Genomic DNA, 22,541 nt, shown 5'->3' with positions numbered 1-22,541 from the left:
GTGGCGCAGTAGATAGAATGTCACACTGGGACACAGAGGACCCAGGTTCAAAACCTCGAGGTCGCCGACTTGAGCGCAGGCTCATCTGAGCAAGGCTCACCAGCTTGAGCGCAAGGTTGCAGGCTTGAGAAAGGGGTCACTCGGTCTGCTGAACCCCTCCCCGAGTCAAGGCACATATAAGAAGGCAATCAATGAACAATTAAGGAGGCACAACAAAGAATTGATGCTTCTCATCTCTCTTCCTTCCTGTTTGTCCCTATTTGTCCCTCTCTCTGTCTTTGTCACAAAAAAGGAAAGAAAAAATTAAGGAAATGTTACTGATACTTAAATGATCCTCCTGAATGAAGAAAACCTCAAGAAAAGAAATTGTAATAACTTCAGTTATTACAATGGGCAAGTATAACTTTATATTGCTGATATAAACTTGCCCTAGACCCACTACAGGGTTGTTTTAAACCAGAGAAAAGTTGACATACTGTTACCTTGCAGTAATTCCTTGAACACATTGCAAGGAGAGTCTTGTGACACGTTCACACTCTCGTCTTGTTCAGAAGACATAGGTTCTTGTTTAATCAGAACTGAGGAGTCTGGAGCAGGAACACTGCCATGGGCTTGGAAAGTAGGAGACGTGGTTATTTGGAAAGGGACTCCCGTGGATGATGGAGACACCCGGGAAGACGGAGGGTCCAGAAGAAGTGGGAAAAAGGGAGCAGGCATCAGTGAGGCATCAGCAGATGTCTGAGATCTACCATTCCTTTGTTCTTGTGGAAGGCTACAGGGAAACTGGTATGGGCGTTCAGAAGGTTCATATGTTTCTAAAATTGAAAATACACATATATACAAATGCAAAAAATGTTATCTGCAAAGTCATTTGCTTCTCTAGCCAATGTGTGTTCTTAAAGATTACAAGGGAATATAAAGTTCCTCAGAATTCTTCAAAATAGACTCTCATATATCTATACAACCACCTAGGATATAGGCAGAACAGGCATTAATATTCTAATTTTTCAGATTTTAAGTGACTTATCCATGAGTGGAAGAGCCAAGATTTGAATCCAGGTTTTTTTCATTCCTAACCGAAGGCTCTTTCTGTCACATACCATCTCCACGGCTATGCATTTTGGGGATATACAGTCTCGCAGGCCTTTTAACAGAAGAATGAAACCAAAGAGACATGAGAGTAATCATATAACTTTTTAATGACAAGTTTAATTCCCCTCTATAGAGGAAAAAAAAGTAACAAGCTACAGAGAGCCCAATCCATCACATTCTCTCTAAATACCTTGTAATCCCTGTAGAATTTGTATTCTATGGGTCCTCAGTGCACTCATCTCCATAGTTATCTAAAAATAAAGTATTTTGTTATGAATTTTCAAATCCAATTTCAGAAGTGATCCATTTTCATTAAATGTTCCATCTACTGTTACCTGCTGTTTGAGCATAAGAAGCCTCTGAACTTCAACATAAGCTGTCTGGAGCGTTGCACGGGCTTGCAGAAGGTTGTTATCCATGCACTGCAATGATTTGCTTAGTTCTTCCTCCCGTAAAGAAATATTCAGCAGCTGGTCAACCTGAGAACGTTCTGCCAAAAGAAACCATAAGCCTCAGTTTTATATTGGAGACTTCTCTTTAATAACACAGGTTCTCATAAAATAGAACTACATCAGTTATCTAGGATAAGCCTTCATTATTCTCACCAATACATACTTAAGACTCAACAACTGTCACAAATTACAGAGTTAAGCTTGATGCTGTCAGAGCTAGAAACCAAAAGTAAGAACTGGTAAAATGGAGGTATCTCAAAGGTTCAAGAGTAGCACCACATGGTACCATCTTACCTAATACCTATTTTCCACCACTACCTACCAGTCAAATCTTTGTCCAAAGCAAATCAACTGTTGTAGTTTTCATCTCCCTTTCTTCTTTTTCTACCACTCTCTTTACCCAAAGCTTTTGCTTAGATTGGGCCCCAGATCTGTATCTGCTTAACGATAACGTAGTTATTGTTATTACAGAAGTCTTCCTGGAGGAGCTATAGCTTTGAAATAGTATTCTTAAGTTACTTTAAATAAAATGTTCTACTATGTATATATATTTGTCATCTTTATGTTTGTCTACTTCCCACTCAATATGCCTGGACCTCTTCCTTAAACTCCAGACCCACATATCCAACTACCAACTTGTTATCTCTACTGAGATGTCTCTAAGGTCCTTTAACTCAAGGGATACAAAAGGAAAGCTCGTCATCGTCCTCTACTCTCAACCTGCTACTCTCATGGAGTTTTCTATTGCTACAAGTGATAGCATTGCCCACATAGTTGCCCCAGAAAGAAACTGGGGTCATCCTTGACTCCTACCTTACGTGCATCACTTCCAATCACCCAAGGCTCATCCAATCACTTCCCACCCTAGCTAGTCCTGTAGTGGAACAGGGTTAGTCCGTGGAAAGCAAGCACTACAGAAGCACATCGTCAGGGAGCCACATTAATAACCTCTCTCCTTAATTCACATGATAAAAGCAACCAAGGTGCCTCAAAAATGGAGACTAAAAGAAATGGCTATAAATGACCAAGATGGACAAACATTTATTGACAGCCTGTTCCTCTTCATCCCATTGAAAAGGCCCAATGAGACCTGATTTTGTGTTGAACTCAATTTGTCCAAGATATTACTAACTTTAGTTGACAGGTCTATGTGGCATCATGTATTTCTTCTATAGCTGCTACTCTATATGGTAGGAAATTAGACTTTTCTAATGCCACTAAGCAAAACAAAAATGTAATAAAAAAAAAGAAAAAAAGTAATAAAGTGTTTGATAACCACAAGCTACAATGTATCAAGTTGTAAAAGGCTGAATTGCTGAAAGAACAATTTCTTTTTGCCAGAATATTCTACACTATACCTTTCTTTCCTTTAATTTTCCTTCTTTTATTTTTTCTCTCAAGACTTGGGAGTTCAGGAGAAGATCCATCCTAAGGAAACATAGAAAATTGAATAATATTAAATATGTAATGGCCATTACCCAGGAGGGAAAAACAGAATCAGTTCTAGTCACACAGTATTTTCATTATTTCTACCATTTCTAACAGGACAGTAGTAGGAGTCTCATAAATGTGTATGATTTAAAAACAAAAAAACCCAAAAATTTATAAGGTCAAGTACCTTCCTAGCATTCTAGAAGTGGTGAAATCCACAAGGCATAGGCAAGGCATTTCAAACCTTAGTAAAGCAAGACACGGAAGTATGGACAAAACCAGTGACATATATCTGATATCATCGTGGCAGTGTCTACTTTAAATTTCAGCAATAAAATCTTCACAATAAAAAGCTAAACAGTCTATTGAGAAAAGCCCCACAATATTACCTTTGTCATAGTATTTCTCATCCAACAATATCCATTACAGTGTCGAGCTCAAAGTGGGACAGAGCTAGTATCTGAATCCAGGTCTACAACCCAGGCCTTTAATCACTCTGCCATATTCTTCAGTATTAAATGCTTCAGTATTAAAGGAAACAACCCATTTTCTCATAGTGCCAGATTCCAAACTGTCTCACCATCACAATTCTTTCTTTTCAGAAAGGGTTCTCGAAAGGGTTAAATAATATTAGGAACAGAGTCGCCAGAACAGAAGTGGCGTCAGTGAAGAAATGGATTCTGAAAGGCCAGGCCAGATAAATGAAGTATAAAAGATCGAGTAACAAAGACTACAAATGTTTCTAAGACTATGCTCACATAGATGCACCCTACTAGTATTAAAATGACCTTAATTAGTGTTGAGCCTAAAACCCCTGGATCCAACAAGCCTACATGCCTTCTAAAGGCAACACTAGCATGCCTTTCTTCAGCAGCAGTACAGAATGCATCATGAAAACAGATAAAGTTACAGCTGAAGATGTCGCTTATTCCTTGTCAGGTGATACAAAAAATGGCTTGATGACTAATTTTAGAGATGACTTCATATTTTCCTAGTACTGTACATTCATATTCAATTACATCTAACTTAGTAGAATTACTCAGTGAAAGAAATCTTAGAGTAATCTGAAAGTAAGAGTAAGAACCACTCAAGTCTTTTATTCCAGAGTAAAAAGAACCACAATCCTAGACACCCCAGAAAAATTAAACAGTTAAATATTTCTGGTAACATCCAAGTCACCACATAAAATATTCTACAGAAGGCACAGGAAATCATACTCACTCCAGTGGCTCTTCGTTTCTTTCTGGTGCTCTGACTGTCATTTTGTTCAGCACCAGAGGTGCAGCTACTATCTGTGCCTGCATCTGCCAAACTGGAGGTTGCAAGAGCCAAGGACACATTTGAGGATAAAGAGTTTCCTTCTCCATTACTCTCCTGGGCGTTCTGATTCTCTGAAGGTGTGAAATTCTCCTGGCTGTTCAGGTCTTTTGCCAAATGCATCAAAGATAATGTACAGTCAGAGGATAATTGTGCACTATGTTGCCTTCGAGTAGCAACATTTTCGGCCCTTTCAGCTGTTCTTAGGGAGGCAGCCAGAGGTGTCACTTCCTGCTTAAAGCCCACGGTTGCTTTTTGACTCTGTGTAGCCCTCAATGAGTTACAAGATGAAAAAATCTGCTGGGGCTCATTTTCTTGGCCTGTGCCTTCCTCACTGAAGAAGCTATACACAGAAGGAGCCCTGTCCACGACCACGCTGCTCTCGGAAAGGCTCCGCTTCCTTGCCAACCCAGGGGATGAAGAAATGGAAATATCTTCCCACTGGAATCCTTCTAGACTGTGCAGGTCAGGCTCCCCATCCAAATCTAAGACTTCTTGTTCATTTTGAACTAGAGGCACCATTTCTATGCCAAACCTTAAGAAAGAAAGAAAGAAAAAAAAAATCATATGTCAAACATGGTTGAGAGATGGGAACACCACTTAAAGTACCAGACTGTTAGGCACTAAGGTTACAAATATAACAAAACGGTCTCTGCCCTCAAGGGGCTCAGGGCCTGAGAGCTTTACAGGCACAAACAACCATATTATAAATATTGTAAAGCAAGATATACCTAGAAGTACATCAAAAGTAGAGATCAGTACTGAATTAGAGATTAGTATACAGCTATGAGAATACATTTGAGAGAGTAAAGATGGAAGGTTTTATTTAATATGGGCTCAAAAACCAATAAGTAGAATTTTAATAGCCAACAAACCAAAAGAACCCAAATGCCTATTAAAGCATTCACAAGTGCCAGACACTATACAAAGAACTTTATAATTTCAATAACACTCACAAGATATGAAAAAGAGGGCAAAATAATGCCCAGAGTAAATACAGAAGAGTAACTATCCAGAGGTTCTAAGTAAAAGGTAATGAGAACAGTTGTATTTAAAAGTTGTACCACTCAATTAAGATCTACAGATAAGGCCCTGGCCGGTTGGCTCAGCAGTAGAGCGTCGGCCTGGCGTGCGGGTTCAATTCCCGGCCAGGGCACATAGGAGAAGCGCCCCTTTGCTTCTCCACCCCCACCTCTTCCTTCTTCTCTGTCTCTCTCTTCCCCTCCCGCAGCCAGGGCTCCATTGGAGCAAAGATGGCCCGGGCGCTGGGGATGGCTCCTTGGCCTCTGCCCCAGGCGCTAGAGTGGCTCTGGTCTCGGCAGAGCGACACCCCGGAGGGGCAGAGCATCGCCCCCTGGTGGGCAGAGCCTCACCCCTGGTGGGCGTGCCAGGTGGATCCCGGTCAGGCGCATGTGGGAGTCTGTCTGTTTCTCCCCGTTTCCAGCTTCAGAAAAATACCAAAAAAAAAAAAAAAAAAAAAAAAAAAAAGATCTACAGATAAGATACAGACTTACATATTTTTTATGCTGTCACTTCTGGCCCCTAAAACCAAAATGCTAGATTTCTGATGTTTGTTTTATTTCCTACATTCCCCATTTCATTTCTCAGTAGTGCACTTCTTTTTAACCTGAATTTCCTGCTAGGAAACACTTTATTCCATTTGTTATAGAGCAGCAGTTACTCTTTGATATTTAAACCAGACATGTACAACACATATTTTTTTGCAAACATTTAATTGAATGTAACAAGAGTTCTCTTGACCAAGTAAACTTAAAAGAAAGAGAAATGGATCCTAAAAAAAGACACATACCTGGGTAAGCCTTTGCCTAGCTCCTGCTTTTTCTTAGTTACTTGATGAATGACCTGTTCCCAGTTGACATTTCTCCGAGATGCATTTAGAATCTGCCGAAGGGTTGGCTTGAGCCCAGATTCCTTTTCTGTTTCACTCTTTCGATGACCACTAATATTACGAATGCGGCGAGCACTATTGAGGTTTGGCTCAGGAAGGTTTGCTCCAGTTTTGCTCTTCAAACTAATGTGCCGGGTGAGATCTCTTTGGAGCGAGGCAGGAAAGCCAAGCTTGCTTAGTTCAGGCAGGAGAGGGCCTGACGACTGAGCTATATCACCCTTTTGAAGCTCTGCATCCAAGCTTGTACTCTCAAAGTCTTCTGTTTCATAAGATACATGAGATTTAACAGAGTCATCAACCTGTACATCATCTAGAGAGGTTTTCAGGTCTAGCAGTAAAGCAGAGTGTGGACTGGTTGCAGATGTCATCTGTAACTCTGATTCTTTCTCATGAACTACTGTATTACATGGGGAAATGGATAGCTTTCTAGATGTTTTCAGGTTTTGGTCATCTCCCTCTTTCTCATCAGCATTGTGCGAGCTGCTTGATAAAGCTTCTGTAGGAGCAGAACCCAGGGCTCCAATTTTTGTTCCATGCTTTTCCACGTCAGATATCTCTCCATCACTTTCATCTTCTAATGAGTGCACTTGAAACTCAATCTTCAAACATCCTTTTTCAGACTCTTCCACATTCCTATTTGCTTTGGCATAGTTCTTGGTTCTTTTAGAAGTGCTAAGAAGTGGATTTTGCATTGACTCATGAAACACTAGCACTTCTCTGGCTTTTTGTAATGTATCACTTACATTTTCATCAGGTTCCCTTTGAGTGCCAAATCTACTTTTGTTCCCTTTTAAAAAATGAGGACATGAACTTTGCAACTTGGACCTGTAAGAACCATGACTGTCTTCCTCCATGGATTTGTTCAATGAATTTGAATGTTCTCCAGAAAAAAAAGAATTCGCTTTGGTGTTTTTTGAAGGATTCTTTGAATTTTGCTTTTGAGGGACTGATTTATTGACTGGAGTCGGAAGAAGTGGGGGTTTTAATGATGGTACCTTATTTAAGTTATGCGCTTGTTCAGGATTTCCTGTAATGGGGCATTCTCTCACCGCCTCATATGAAGCAGTACAGTCAGAAGTGGCTTTGTGATCTCTTGATCCTATGTGTGGTTCTTTTTGTGTTTTCAGTGTTGGGGAATTATTTGTTTCATCAATTTGGGGCTTTTGTGTTCCTGTGATTAAGGTAAAATCAAAGAAAGGCTTATCTATCATTTCTGACTTGTTACCAGTGACTTCTTTCATACCTGACTGTAAATCCAAAGTCTTCTGGGAAGGGTAAGGAGTCCAGCGACGGAGCTTCTCCCTTGCTACGTTGCTGTTCTTCCCACCAATTTTGGAAGGTAAGTTGTCTGTCTGTTTAGTGGTTTGGCTTTCTGGCTGCTCAAAATTGAAGTCAAGTAAGCCTTGTGAAGAAAATGTATCACTTGTAAATCCTTCAGAAGGGCCTTTATATGTGGCAACTGTACCAACTTTGTCATTTTCTTGCCGCTGCCAAGTGTATCTCTCTTGATTGTATTTGTTTGACTTAGATTTCTTGTTCCAAACCATAGTCATCTTTTCCATTTGACAGTTAGAATTTCTGTTTCTGCCTGGTTGAAATTTGTCCCCAGAGCTATTATAATTCCAACTATTTGTACCACGTACATTGGATTTCCAGTTTCCGTTACTGCTGTTCATATGCCAACTGGAAAAGCCACCTGTTCCTTCAGAATGCCAGCTGGAATTCCTTCCTGTACCATTGTGATTCCAATCTACTGTTCCATTATTTGAATGCCATCCACCTCCAGAATTACTATGGTTATGAAACCAAACTGAGGAGCCTTTGCCAACACCCTTATGCCACCCGGAACATCCTCTAGGTCCACCACTATTCCTTAAAGAATGTGCAAAGCTGTTTTTTCTGCTATTACTAAAGCCATCTTTCTCCCATTTCCAATCCCGCTGAGGAGGTCCTCGATGATGCCATGCTGGCTGACTGTAGCCCTCTCTGTCTTGGTAAGGGATTCTGTCTTCTCGTCGCCGTTGAAGTCGCCTGTCATCAGAGTTTATTTCTTGGTTGCTTTTGGAAGGTTCATCTGGTCTGGAAGAAAAAGTTTTCTATTACTGATTTAAAGAAATTCTTATACTTCCTTTAAAGGCATAACCCACCAAACTTCCCCTCAACTTCCTTCCCGTTACTTAGAATATGTAATCGAGTCTGTTTTTATTTCTAATAGTGGTTGCTTTCATATCTTTAACCAATATTATACTGCTCACAAAAACTAGGGGATACTTCAAAATGAACATGAAGTGATAAAAAAAAGCATTTGATTTTTTTAAATTAAACAAGAACATTAGAAAAGTAAACAAGTCAAAGAAAGTGGTTTGATTATGCAAGTGAGATGCAAAACCAGCTTTTATTTCATTGGTGAAAATGCACTCTACAAAAGGCTTTAGAAAGTACTGGAGTAGCTGCACGATCCTCTAATTTTGGTGAGCAGCAGTATAAACTTATATTTACAATTTATCAATTTAGAAATGAAAAATACCTGGTTTCTCCTATCACCCCAGAAATATAAAAAAATGGACACATTTATACTATGCTCCTTTTCTTGCTCCTGCTTTTCTTGGCATGTTCTAAAATCCTGTCCTGGTCTATCATCCTTTAATTATTTTTATATTACACAGCTTTTTGAAAATAAAAACAATTATATTTTGTAGCTCTGGTTATTTATCAGTTAATACAATTAAGTTCGGCTGTTCTTAATATTGTGCTTTCTCCAGTTGTTGGTTCTTTCTGAAAACCCAATTTCTAACCCTGCTTTAAATGGTAAGACTTTACTATGCATAATCACTTTCACAAACACTTTATCAAGCACACATAACTTGATAAATATGCACAAATAACTGTTAGTGGTGAATGAAAACTTGTATGCATTGTTCCTGTTCCTGAAGGGCTTGCAACCTAGCTGAGAAAATAAGGTACAGACAGGAGTAAAATAGCACAAAACAAATAAGCAGAACCCACAATAAGTGCTATAAGGAGCTCCCTGTGCTAGAGGTTTTTATAAAGAAGCTACAGCTGTTTGAACTACTCATGTTAAACAAAGAACCCACAGAAATGTGAATAAATTTAAGTAAACATCATAGGATTGTGTGTAAAACTATTTACCTCTACAAACTTCCTACATGCCTAACAGTACTCAGCATATGGTAGTTGCTCAAAAAAATTGAGTAATACTAGATAAAATTATTGAGTACCTACTAATCCTCAGGCATTTAATACTAAGCCCTTTATATAGATTATCTCATTTAATTTTCACAGTTCTAAAGCAAGTATTCTTTTTCCCCCCTTCTTTTCCAAGTAAGAGGGGAAATAGACAGACTCCCGCATGTGCCCCGACCAGCATTCACCCAGCAACCCCCATCTGAAGCCAAAGCTCTGCCCATCTGGGGTCATGCTCATAACCGAGCTATTTTTAGTGCCTGAGGCAAGGCTCCATGGAGCCCTCAGCACCCAGAGCCAATGCACTTGAACCAATTGAGCCATGGCTGCAGAAGGGGGAGAGAGAGATAGAGAGAGAGAAGAAGGAGGGATAGGGGTAAAAAAGCAGGTGGTAATTTCTCCTGTGTGCCCTGATCAGGAATTGAACCTGAGATATTCACACACTGGGCTGACACTCTACCACTGAACCAACTGGCAAGAGCCACAAGTATACTTATTATTTCTACTTTTTAGCTGAAGAAACTGAGGATTAGAGAAATTAAATAACTTGCCTAGAATACCGCAGATATAAGTGGTATGGCAGAGATTTGGACCTTGGCAGTCTGACTCTAAAGTCTACATACACTAGGCCTTGACAGAATGAAAATCTCTAAACAAAGTTTCTGTTAATTGGGTTCCATCCTTTGAACTTGACTTAAATCTTAAACTCAATATTGACTTTGATTGGCTCTAAAACAGGGGTCGGGAAACTTTTGGCTGAGAGAGCCATGAACGCCACATATTTTAAAATGCAATTCCGTGAGAGCCATACAACAACCCGTGTATGTTACACATTATCCAATAAAAATTTGGTGTTGTCCCGGAGGACAGCTGTGATTGACTCCAGCCACCCGCAACCATGAACATGAGTGGTAGGAAATGAATGGATTGTAATACATGAGAATGTTTTATATTTTTAACATTATTTTTTTTTTATTAAAGATTTGTCTGCAAGCCAGATGCAGCCATCAAAATAGCCATATCTGGCTCAGGAGTCATAGGTTCCCAACCCCTGCTCCAAAAGCTTCTAATGTTGCCTGACCAGGTGGTGGTCCAATTGATAAGAGTGTCGGCCTGGGACACTGAGGTTCGAAACCCTGAGGTCACTAGCTTGAGTGCAGGCTCACCTGGCTTGAGGGCAGGCTCACCAGCTTGAGTGTGAGGTCAATAGATTGAGCATGGGATCATACACATGATCCCAAGGTCTCTGGCTTGAGCAAGGGGTCACTGGCTTGGCTAGAGCCCCCCAGCCAAGGCACATATGAGAAAGCAATTAATGGACAACTAAGGTGTCACAACAAAAAGTTGTGTTCCTGTCTGTTCCTGTCTGTCTACCTCTCTATCTCGCTTAAAAAGAAAAAAAAAAGCTTCTATTATTATTATTTTTTTTTTTTTTTTTGGTGACAGAGACAGAGAGAGTCAGAAGCAGGGACAGATAGGAACAGTCAGACAGGAAGGGAGAGAGATGAGAAGCATCAATTCTTTGTTGTGGCACCTTAGCTATTCATTGATTGCTTTCTCATGTGTGCCTTGACCAGAGGCTACAGCAGACTGAGTGATCCCTTGCTCAAGCCAGTGACTTTGGGCTCAAGCTGGCAAGCCTTGCTCAAACCAGATGAGCCTGTGCTCAAGCTGGCGACCTCAGGGTCTCGAACCTGGGTCCTCCTCGTCACAGTCTGACACTCTATCCACTGTGTCACCGCCTGGTCAGGCAAAAAAGCTTCTAATTTCTATAAGATTTTGGACACAAATTTAAATTTCTTCCTTTCTCACAAGATGAAATTAAGTTAATTTACCTAAAACTTCAGACATCCACTTTTTATTATGAATTACAACCATTTCTAAATAGGAGACAAGTGTCATTACATACACTTGTGGGATAATTATACCACCATTAGCCAAATTGCTTTTATCTTTTGCTTCTAAGCAGTATGCAACTTTTGACATCCAAGGAAGTCACTGACTCAACTACACTAACACGATCTAGAAATAAGAGGAGAACTGGGCAATGAATCAGTTACAAAGTAGAATTCCTCAATCATTGTGAAATGGCTAGATCAAGGGGACAATAGCATGCAGCTAAACCCACAGCCCAGAAAGAACAATCTAAAAATCTCATGAAGGAAAAAAAGATGAGAAATCAGTAGATGTCTTTATAAATAGGTTACCAAAAAGCACATTAGAATTCTCAAAGAACAGTTAACTATAATAGGACTTCATTGAGCTTTACCCTCTAACTTAATGTTTAATCATTGCCACAGATAAGCTAAAAATGGTACAAGAGTGTAATAACAAAAATCAGAAGCTTGTCTCCTAGAGGCTCCAACACCTTAAAACAAGTGTAAACTACAGCTATATTGAAAGTATAGAGAATATCACTTGAAAGACTGACCAATTTAAGAACCAAGTTGCCACTGACATTTTAGAACTAAGTCTTCTTAAACGACTTGTTCAAATTACTTTTAGCATGTAGAGTATAATTTACTTTCTTTTTAAATTCAAACCTCTAACTAAAAATAAAGTGCAGACCACATATAACAAGTATTCAAGAAGTATCTTTAAAACTTGATTTCAGAATTTGAAATGTTTCTCATCATGTCCTAGGATTTGCAAAATTACCCCACTTCATTAACTGGTTCTATCTCTTTTATTCATATCTGAAATTTTCTGCTTCATTAAAGTCTTTATACCACAAATCAGCAAGGTTAAAATACAACAAACAGCCTAATATGTGAATTATATATGTAGTTATGAGATTATGCAGTACAATATACAGGAAAATTTATGCTGCTGAAATAATCTTGACACTGTCAAATTTAAAATATAAATTAATTCAATGAATATTTACAGAAGTACTTAATAATGAAAGGATAAATCAAATTTGGTAAAAACAGCATGTTAATTCAATTAGGCAAAACATTTTTTCCTAAGGGATGCAATAAGAATACTATATAAAATATTCATACAAAACTTATATACTAAAATCTTTCCTCTAAAATTTGGATATCAAATAAAAACAATTTATTAGTATCCTAAAACTTTGGAACTAATAAAAACAGTCCTAGTAAAAAATTCCAAATATGTAGCAGTAATAGCTAGCTTTTATGTAGAAACAACACTAAAGGAGGTAATACAGTAGTTCAAAAAAAGCATTCCATTTCCCTTTTACGCTTAAGACAGTAATGTCAAGCTAAACTTTATAACTAAGATACAGTTGAATGCTGTAGGCTGACAAGTATGAGAATGGAAAATGTATCCTCTACTGTACTGTTTCAGATAGGTTCTTTTAAAAAAATCAAAATCACTACTCACCGACTTTGTTCTTTCCTTTGTTTTATTAACTGAATGAGTTCCTTGTCAAAATAATCTTCTTCCTCTTCTTCTCCTTTTCCATCATCTTCTCTTTCCTGGGCATCAACGTTATCTTTGTGCGACTGGCCAGAAATGTGCTTTGCATATGCAGAAAGACCCACTTCTGTGACCCCGCACACCCGGCACTCATGACTACTGTCCCTAGGGAAAGAGGGAGATGAAGGACATTCAATTCTCCCTACCGGCATGGCACACTCACCAGATCTGTTCTAGTTTCCTTTGAAAGACACTGCACACTTTGGCACAGAGGAAAATTAATGCTAGTCAATTTCAATGGTCCTTTCATCCCTTTTAATACACTTGTTCATAAGTTCTTTTGAAATGAATTTAAGATTCTTTTCCAGCAATCAAGAGGCAAAACACTTTGGAATAATGTCATTTAGGAGGAGAAATCTTCTTGAATTGCTGTACTTAAAATCTTCATGGTGAAAGGGGAGGCAGGGCAGGGGGCTCAGAGCAAAAGAAATTGCTCTGGAGCACACCCATGGTGCCAACTGCACTCAGAAAGCCTGGTGACAGCGCTCACATTTAATCTCTGGCTCAGGAACTTTCTACCAGTGAAAATTAAGGGGTGGAGAAAAGAGTAGGCAGCATAGCCAATCCCAACCAGGTAACTAAATCGGAACAGCTGGAGCAGGGCCTGGAATGTGAAGAGTCCGGACCCAAGGCAACTGATCAGAGTAGTCTCAGCAAACTCTTTTGGTCTGAATGAGACATGTGATCTACAGTCTGTATCAGAAGGGCTTATTTTAAAGGGAATGGAAAGCATTTCAGTTGTAGGAAGTCAACAGCTGCGCTAGGCAAATAGTTTTTCTCAAGTTTCAGAAAATGCTAAAGTTTAGAGAAAAGCAAAACCAGATTCTTAGTTAAGAAAATTCAATCAGCAGACTTTTTTTCCTTTTACTTTGCACACTTAACGGTAAATCTCACCCGTGGCCAGGTTAAGAAGCTGAAGTAGATGAGTAATTTTTTTAATTTTTTCTCTTATTTTTTTAGCTAAGGGGATAAAGAAAGAGAGAAAAAGGAAGAGAGAGAGAGGTGGAAAGACCGGGAGGGAGATGAGAAGAATCAACTCGGGCTGGCCAGGTGGTGGCGCAGTGGATAGAGCATCGGACTGGGATGTGGAGGACCCAGGTTCGAGACCCCGAGGTCGCCAGCTTGAGTGCGGGCTCATCTGGTTTGAACAAGACTGAGCCCAAGGTCGCTGGCTCCAGCAAGGGGTCACTCGGTCTGCGGTGCCCCCCCCATCAAGGCACATATAAGAAAGCAATCAATGAACAACTAAGGAACCGCAACGAAGAATTGATGTTTCTCATCTCTCTCCCTTCCTGTCTGTCTGTTCCTCTCTCTGACTCTCTCTGTCTCTGCCACAAACCAAAAAAAAAAATCAACTCGTAGTTGCAGCATTGTAGTTGTTCACTGATTGCTTTCTCATACTGACCCTTTTCTCAAGTCAGTGACCTTTGGGCTCAAGCCAGCAACCCTGCACTCAAGCTGATGACCTTAGAGTTTCGAACCTAGGTCTTCAGCATCCCAGGTCTATCCACCGCGCCACCACCTAGTCAAGTATAGGTGAATAATTTAACTGCTTTTTTTTTAGCATCCTGAAATCTCTTGATTGGGTCAGCTGTCTATGTGGTCATTGATGAGAAACATCTGAACACCATGACCACTGGTATAATGAAGGGACAGTAATATCCATTCCATAGTCCAAATTGGCTTAATTCTCATCATTTGTCTTAGAGTTATACAAGTGATACTTCTGCACTTCTTATGCCAATCTATAAAAAAATAACAACACAGAAGACATGCTGTCTTTGATAAAACAGACACAGACACACAAACACTATTCCATCTTCCCCTCACATATATCTATCAAGACATGGCAGAATTCCTATCAATTAACCAAGAGACCTTCAAAACTGAGTATTTCATTTACGAGTTACAGATCACCTGAACATTCATTTAAAAAAACAAATAAAGAAAAAAACTTATTGAGCCACTACTAAATTCCAGGCTCCATACTAAGTACATGGTTATATAGTTGTCTAGGGTGACAAAATATAAACAAAAAATGCTCAGTATGCCCAAATTAAAAAAAAAAAAACACCAAAAAAACTCAATATTTTTTACTTTGTAAGAATAGTGGTTGACACCTCAGGAAAAAAAGAGGAAAATTCATAAATATTATATTTTGTGTATATGTGCTGCCAAAGCAAGCACTCATAAAGTTTTTAGACTTTATATCTTTGAATGCTCTGGATAAAATATTGGTCTTTGACATTAAGATTCTTTTTTTGGCCTGACCAGGTGGTGGCGCAGTGGATAGAGCGTCGGACTGGGATGCGGAAGTACCCAGGTTCGAGACCCCGAGGTCGCCAGCTTGAGCGCGGGCTCATCTGGCTTGAGCAAAAAGCTCACCAGCTTGGACCCAAGGTCGCTGGCTCCAGCAAGGGGTTACTCGGTCTGCTGAAGGCCCACGGTCAAGGCACATATGAGAAAGCAATCAATGAACAACTAAGAAGTCGCAACACGCAACGAGAAACTGATGATTGATGCTTCTCATCTCTCTCCGTTCCTGTCTGTCTGTCCCTGTCTATCTCTGCCTCTGTAAAAAAAAAAAAAAAAAAAAGATTCTTTTTTTGTATTTTTCTGAAGCTGGAAATGGGGAGAGACAGTCAGACAGACTCCTGCATGCGCCCGACTGGGATCCACCCGGCACGCCCACCAGGGGCAACGCTCTGCCCACCAGGGGGCGATGCTCTGCCCCTCCGGGGCGTCGCTCTGCTGCGACCAGAGCCACTCTAGCGCCTGGGGCAGAGGTCAAGGAGCCATCCCCAGTGCCCGGGCCATCTTTGCTCCAATGGAGCCTTGGCTGCGGGAGGGGAAGAGAGAGACAGAGAGGAAGGGGGGGTGGGGTGGAGAAGCAAATGGGCGCTTCTCCTATGTGCCCTGGTCGGGAATCGAACCCGGGTCCCCCGCACGCCAGGCCGACACTCTACCACTGAGCCAACCGGCCAGGGCCTTAAGATTCATTTTAATGAGCCTTGGCCAGTTGGCTTAGTGGTAGATCATCAGCCTGGTGTGTATATGTCCCGGGTTCGATTCCCGGTCAGGGCACACATGAGAAGCAACCATTTGCTTCTCCACCCCTCCATCCCCACTTACTCTCCCACAGCCATGGCTCAATTGGTTTGAGCGCACTAGACCGAGGAGCTGAGGATGGCTTCGTGGAGCCTCTGCCTCAGGCACTAAAAATAGCTTCATTGAGAGTGTGGCCCCAAATGGGGCTGCCAGGTGAATCCTGGTCAGGGCCCATGCAGGAATCTGTCTATCTCCCCTCCTCTCACTTGGAAAAAGAAAAAAAAAAGATTCATGTTAATGAGTCCTAAACAGGTTCTCAGAAAATATCATTACCTGCCTGACCAGACAATGGTGCAGTGGACAGAGAGAGCATCAGACTGGGATGCAGAGAACCCAGGTTCAAAACACCGAGGTCGCCAGGCTTATCCAGCTTGAGCATGGGCTCACCAGCTTGAGTGTGGGATCAGAGACATGACCCCATAGTCACTGGCTTGAAAGCCCAAGGTCACTGGCTTGAGCAAAGGGTCACTTACTCTGCTGTAGCCACCACTACCCCATCAAGGCACATATGAGAAAGCAATCAATGAACAACTAAGATGCCGCAATGAAAAACTGATGCTTCTCATCTCTCTCCCTTCTTGTCTGTGTGTCCCTATCTGTCCCTCTCTCTGTTTCTGTCTCTGTCACAAAAAAGAAAATATCATTACCTGATTACCCTGAATATCAATATTGTAATTCCTTCTAATCCTCCAGGAACTTTAATTCAGTATTTTCACTGAGAGTTTTCTACTACATTTATAAACACAAAGAAGAATAATCTTCAACTTTCTCCAATTTTTTAGGGCTAGCCTGACCAGTGAATAGAGAATCAGCTTGGGACACTGAGGACCCAGGTTTGAAACCTCAAGGTCACCAGCTTGAGCGTGGGCTCACCAACTTGAGCACAAGATCATAGACATAATACCCGTGGTCTCTGGCTTAAGTCCACAGGTGGCTGGCTTCAGCAGGGGGTCAGCAGCATAAAAGTTAACACTGAAGGCCCTGGCCGGCTGGCTCAGTGGTAGAGCGTTGGCCTGGCGTGCAGGAGTCCCGGGTTCGATTCCCGGCCAGGGCACACAGAAGTGCCCATCTGCTTCTCCACTCCTCCCCCTCTCCTTCCTCTCTGTCTCTCTCTTCCCCTCCCGCAGCCAAGGCTCCATTGGAGCAAAGTTGGCCCGGGCGCTGAGGGTGGCTCCATGGCCTCAGCCTCAGGCGCTAGAATGGCTCTGGTTGCAGCAGAGCAATGCCCCAGATGGGCAGAGCATCGCCCCCTTGTGGACATGCCAAGTGGATCCTGGTTGGGTACATGTGGGAGTTTGTCTGCCCTTTCCCCCACTTCTCACTTGGGGGGGGGGGGAATACAAAAATAAAAGAGAGAGATAAGCTTTACAAGAAATTTCAAAAAGAGAATCCATATTTATCTAAGGAAAGAATAGGGTAAATCAACCACATCTCCTGAAAATTGAAAGTATCTGTGTCTGGAGATAAGCTTATTTTACATACAATATGCATTCATACTTTTCATACTTCCACAGATGGTGTTTGGAAAGCACATTGTAAAAAGTTAACAGCAAATAAGTAATACCTTAATGATGACACTTTTCAGTTCTTTATCAATGACCAGTAAAAATACTACTTTGTACAATTAAGTAATTGTTGGGAAAAAGTACTGCTTTACTTCTTTTTTTTTTTTTTTTTTTTTTTTGCTTTACTTCTTGACTAATAAAGGCAAAAGTTTTCCTCAGGACATACAAAGGAGGGCCCAAATTAGCTTCATCCTGTTACCACACAATTTCCTCTCATGTGTGAAAGACAAAGCCTTGAGATATTCTATCTATAAGCTTTTCTTTATTCAGCTTGCTTTAACTATAACACAACAGCTGGTTCATAAATAAAGGTTTGTGACTTTTTAATAGCATCTGTCTGTAGAAACTACTTAAAGGCCACACATCTGAACAAGTATATTAAGGAAAAATAAGGAAATGCTCCCAATGTCCACAATTGTGAACCAAATAAGACAAATCATTTACGTTTCAATCAAGTTGGCATTCAAAACCTAAAAAATATTCTCTTTTTACATTTTTAACCATATTCCAATCAAAAATTATAGTGATACAAATAATGAAATAAAAAGCCTTAACAACAGAAAGCCAATATTTAAACATGAAATCCAGAGGGGAAAAGAAATCACAAACTGTTAACAGGAAGAAAAAATAATAATAACTGATAACTATTTGTCCCTATGGTATAAACGAACGACAGTTTGTCGTACAGTAAATGCTCCAAGTAAGTAAATGATTTGAGACTCTTTATTTTTTATACTTTTGTCAGCTGTTCCTTCTTGCTACCTGCTTGCCTTCTTCCTAATAATTTGTTACAGACCAGAAAACCATAGAAAAACCTAGTAATACTGCATCTAAAAAAATGAGTAAATAAGTACTAAAGTGTTTTATTCTTAATAAAACAAGTTTGGGTGTTAACACTGACATTTATATTGTCAGCACAGAGACTTCTAATGCTTTCTCTTTAATTATTGGACTATGCTCCAAAAAGCTGAAAATGGTAAACAAAATCTCCACTGCACAGTTAAGTTGATAGATGAAAGGAGAAAAAAACAAGTTACAGAACAATACATATGTAGCTTGTGGTTCAGTTACCCTAGAGAGACAAAATGTGTATGTACAGCTAAATATAAATCGATGTATATACACACAAAGAGGTTTGAATAGGATCATACACCAAACTGCTGAGTTTCCCCTAAGAGGGGAGTAAAAGTTGGGGCTAGTGGGTGGAGGTTAAGATGATTTCTACTTTTTCTTACTTTTTATGATTCTGTATGGATTATGAACATGTAACTTAAGTAACCAAGTTTTGTTTTTAAATGTTTTAAAAGGCTGATTAGTGATCTTTGAATACAACAGGCTTTAGCCTTTAAATGAAATGGCTACATTTACTGGCCTCATTTGTGGTAGCCTATAATATATAGTCAGGTGACAGGTAAATAGCCCAGAATAAGGTGAATTCCAGAAGGAAGTCTAGTGGAAATGGGATTAAGTAATTAAGATATTCCAAATATAGTCAAAGTGATAGGGGAACTCTTGAGTTCAAATTGTCAGCATTACACTAGTTAATATTGTAGTTAGCCTGACCAGGCGGTGGCACAGTGGATAGAGCGTCGGACTGGGATGTGGAGGACCCAGGTTCGAGACCCCCGAGGTCACCAGCTTGAGTGCGGGCTCATCTGGTTTGAGCAAAGCTCATTAACTTGGACCCAAGGTCACTGGCTTGAGCAAGGGGTTACTCAGTCTGCTGAAGGCCCATGGTCAAGGCACATATGAGAAAGCAATCAATGAACAACTAAGGTGTCGCAACGAAAAACTGATGATTGATGCTTCTCATCTCTCTCCATTGCTGTGTGTCTGTCCCTGTCTATCCCTCTCTCTGACTCTCTTTCTGTCTCTGTAAAAAAATATATAAACTATATATATATATATATTAGTTAAACACTTAAGTCTTAACTGATGGGCTTAGGGACTAACAAATTTAAGCAGTTGTTGTTCCAGGCAATTAAGCATTTGTTGGGAGGACTGCAGTGGCAGACAATTGACTACTTGTTGTCAGAAGGACTGTAGCTAATCAAAGTAGTATCTGAAATGTGTGGCAGGATCCTGTGTCCAGGAGGCTTAGGAGCAATAAAACTTCTTCCCTGAACCCTGACTCCAGAAGCAATTAACCTTCTGAATTACAAACCCCATGCCTCCCCTACTTCTTATAAAAAGGCCAGCTTGAATAAGATGTTAAGACAGTTTTTAGGGTACAAAAGAACTATATAACTGACTTTCTAAACACTCATTCTTAAAGATTCAAAGTTGGTACTTCGATTTTATTTACACTAATGAGATTCAGCACTAGTTAGAAAACTTTGGATTTCTCAGACTATTCTGGCAATACTAAAGATTTATTGCAGGCAATAATTTGTAACAGTTCTGAAGCAATAATATAAAATGTCCCAGTTGCAAGGCTGGTACATAGGAATAACAAAGCTTGCTAACAAGAGAACTGGCTCGTCCCAATATACCTTTATTGTAATCTACTTACTAGAGCTGCTCTGAACTCTACACATTTGAGATGCTCAAAAGATTTATTCTTTTTGAATGACAAAATAAAAAAACTACTGTACTTTTTATTAATTCTAAAAGAGAGCACTATGCCATAAGATAATATTCATTTATGACAGATTATTATAAAATAAACCCACAGGTCTCATCAGCACTAAGATCCTCCCACATTCACAAGTTTATGGAAGACAGGCGTTCCCATACCTGCCCTTCAGGTTCTCAAGTTCTCTGTGATGCAACATGCTCCGCATGTGTTCGTCCATCTCCTTCAAAATTAAAGAAAGCAGATTAAACTAAGAGGGATTGCTCTGGAGAAAAAAAGTTCCTCTGTTCCTGTTCAATCAACAACTGGGACTCAAGCTTCTAATGTCAAAAGTGTTCACTGTGGTTACTCTTCTCAATTCAATACTGTAATAAGTTCCTTATTAAATAATTCTTTAGCTATGTTCTTGACATATTTCATTTTTAAATAAAGGAATTTTAAAGAAAGACTTATATAATTGGCTTTCTAAAAAGGTTAGAAAGTATATTGTTTTTAGAAGGCAAAAGCTTTAAGCATAAGTTATATAGGTTAAATTCTATCCCAATATAAAGAATTTATTCAAGTTTATTTAAAAAAAGAAACAACTCTGAAATCACATAACTCCCCAACTATTTGACTACTGTTCTACAGACTCTTTCCCCACTCAACTGAATTTCTCAAAAGTAAGTTACAACTCATATTCATATGTCTTGGCCAGGGCCTGGCATATAGTTGTTACTGTCTGTTGACTGAATAGATGGATACATCGATTATAGAAAGAACTTATGGATATAAACGGAACTTCTCTACAGCCAATCATAGTTTTTAAAAACTACTTTGAACACAGCAGCTCGATCAAGCCTTCATCTTCACTGCCTGCTTCCCCCAAATGATTTGTTTGGCTCTAAATAAAAGTTTGAAAATTTACTAGATTTTCCCCTCCCTCCTTCCCACCCTTCATGGAAAGAAAATTAAATTTGTGGGAAGAGCTTCCACTTTAAAACATGCACATGTATATGCACATACCTCAAAAAATTCAAAAAGCTGTAAATGTTTATCCCTTTGTCATAGCAAAGTATATATAGCCAGCATGCCAGAATTAGAGAATGGCTTTTACGTATATAATAATAGGGCTTCTATAACTGTTGAATATAACCATTAACTGTGCCCTGTACTTAAGTGCCTCAAATATTTTCTCACTTGAACTGCAAAACACTGCTGAGGGAGTATTATTAACTTCATAAGGACACAAGCTTGCAGAGAAACTAATCCATTTATTCACCATTTACCAAGTGCTTGTTATGAAGTACGGAGCTATGCATTGAAGGGATGTGAAAACATTCCCAATCTTGCCCTCTCAGTCATATATAATCAAGTGGTCAAACTAGGACTCAAATCCTGGCAGATCTGACACCAAAGCCAATGTTTCAAATACCATGCTCCATTACAAGCATCTAGTGCCTTGAGATTTTCCATTATATACAATTTATTCTTCAAAAACCTAACAACCTAGTCTTAATTCAATTTATCTACTACAGTGTGACAAACAGGGCTGTGATTCAAAATACTCCCTTAAATGACAATTTTACTGAAGATGGCCATCATTTTATCTCTACAAATCATTTGGAGGGGACAGCTCGACATTTGACCCCTTCTAAATACAACTGATTGGCCACTAACTAGAATAAATAGTTAGAACTGAAAACTGAGTAGAGTTAGTGATAATATAGAATGAAAAAATTTCATGAACAATATACAGTGCCTGCTCAAATCCCTACTGACTATTCCATTTTTCCTTGGATTAGATTTACATATGCCAAACCCTCTTTTCTTTAGCTAAATTTTAGTAGGTTCTATTTCTTCCAATAAAACCATTTCTGACCAAAATAATGTTGACTGAAATGGGTTATTCTCTGATATAAAAACCAATTCTGTATTTTATTTCAATTATAAAAATGTTATCATGCAAGCCCTGGCTGGTTGGCTCAGTGGTAGAGCATCGGCCCGGTGTGTGGAAGTCCCAGGTTCGATTCCCAGCCAGAGAACACAGGAGAAGTGCCCATCTGCTTCTCCACCCTTCCCCCTCTCCTTTCTATCTCTCTCTTCCCCTCCCGCAGCCAAGGCTCCACTGGAGCAAAGTTGGCCTGGGTGCTGAGGATGGCTCCATGGCCTCCCCGACTCATGCACTAGAATGGCTACAGTTGCAATAGAGCAACACCCAGATGGGCAGAGCATAGCCCCCTAGTGGGCTAGTTGGGTGGATCCCAGTCAGGCGCATGTGGGGATCTGCCTCCCCGCTTCTCACTTCAGGGGGGAAAAAAAGGTTATCATTCAAAACTAATTTTAATGTGACTTTTGATTAGCTAAAACATTTCCCAAATCTTTTCATTCATAAATTTACATATGAAATTCTCTCTGATCTTGCTCTATTAAATGAATGCAAATAGACACACCACTGAGGC

General features: G+C 39.9%; 1 protein-coding gene across 6 annotated transcripts in view; it reads right to left on the bottom strand.

Moving 5' to 3' along the window:
- Positions 1 to 22,541, bottom strand: part of ZNF106 (zinc finger protein 106) — a 70,743-nt gene that overhangs the window by 22,933 nt on the left and 25,269 nt on the right. For 3 of the 6 annotated variants that reach the window (XM_066276930.1, XM_066276931.1, XM_066276933.1), the window contains 8 exons: positions 20,262 to 20,323; positions 12,757 to 12,957; positions 6,103 to 8,280; positions 4,197 to 4,827; positions 2,903 to 2,972; positions 1,428 to 1,582; positions 1,283 to 1,343; positions 483 to 815 (listed from right to left, as the gene is read on the bottom strand). In XM_066276930.1, coding sequence (XP_066133027.1) covers positions 483 to 815; positions 1,283 to 1,343; positions 1,428 to 1,582; positions 2,903 to 2,972; positions 4,197 to 4,827; positions 6,103 to 8,280; positions 12,757 to 12,957; positions 20,262 to 20,323 — 3,691 coding nt within the window. Of the gene's footprint in view, positions 1 to 482; positions 816 to 1,282; positions 1,344 to 1,427; positions 1,583 to 2,902; positions 2,973 to 4,196; positions 4,828 to 6,102; positions 8,281 to 12,756; positions 12,958 to 20,261; positions 20,327 to 22,541 lie in introns of all 6 variants that reach the window. The other 3 variants (XM_066276934.1, XM_066276935.1, XM_066276936.1) reach the window with 3 other exon arrangements.

Source organism: Saccopteryx bilineata, chromosome 4 (assembly GCF_036850765.1).
Source record: "Saccopteryx bilineata isolate mSacBil1 chromosome 4, mSacBil1_pri_phased_curated, whole genome shotgun sequence".
In the NCBI taxonomy this organism is placed as follows: domain Eukaryota; kingdom Metazoa; phylum Chordata; class Mammalia; order Chiroptera; family Emballonuridae; genus Saccopteryx; species Saccopteryx bilineata.
The sequence above is the reverse complement of the archived record's forward strand: the minus strand, read 5'-3'. Positions and strand labels throughout refer to the sequence as shown.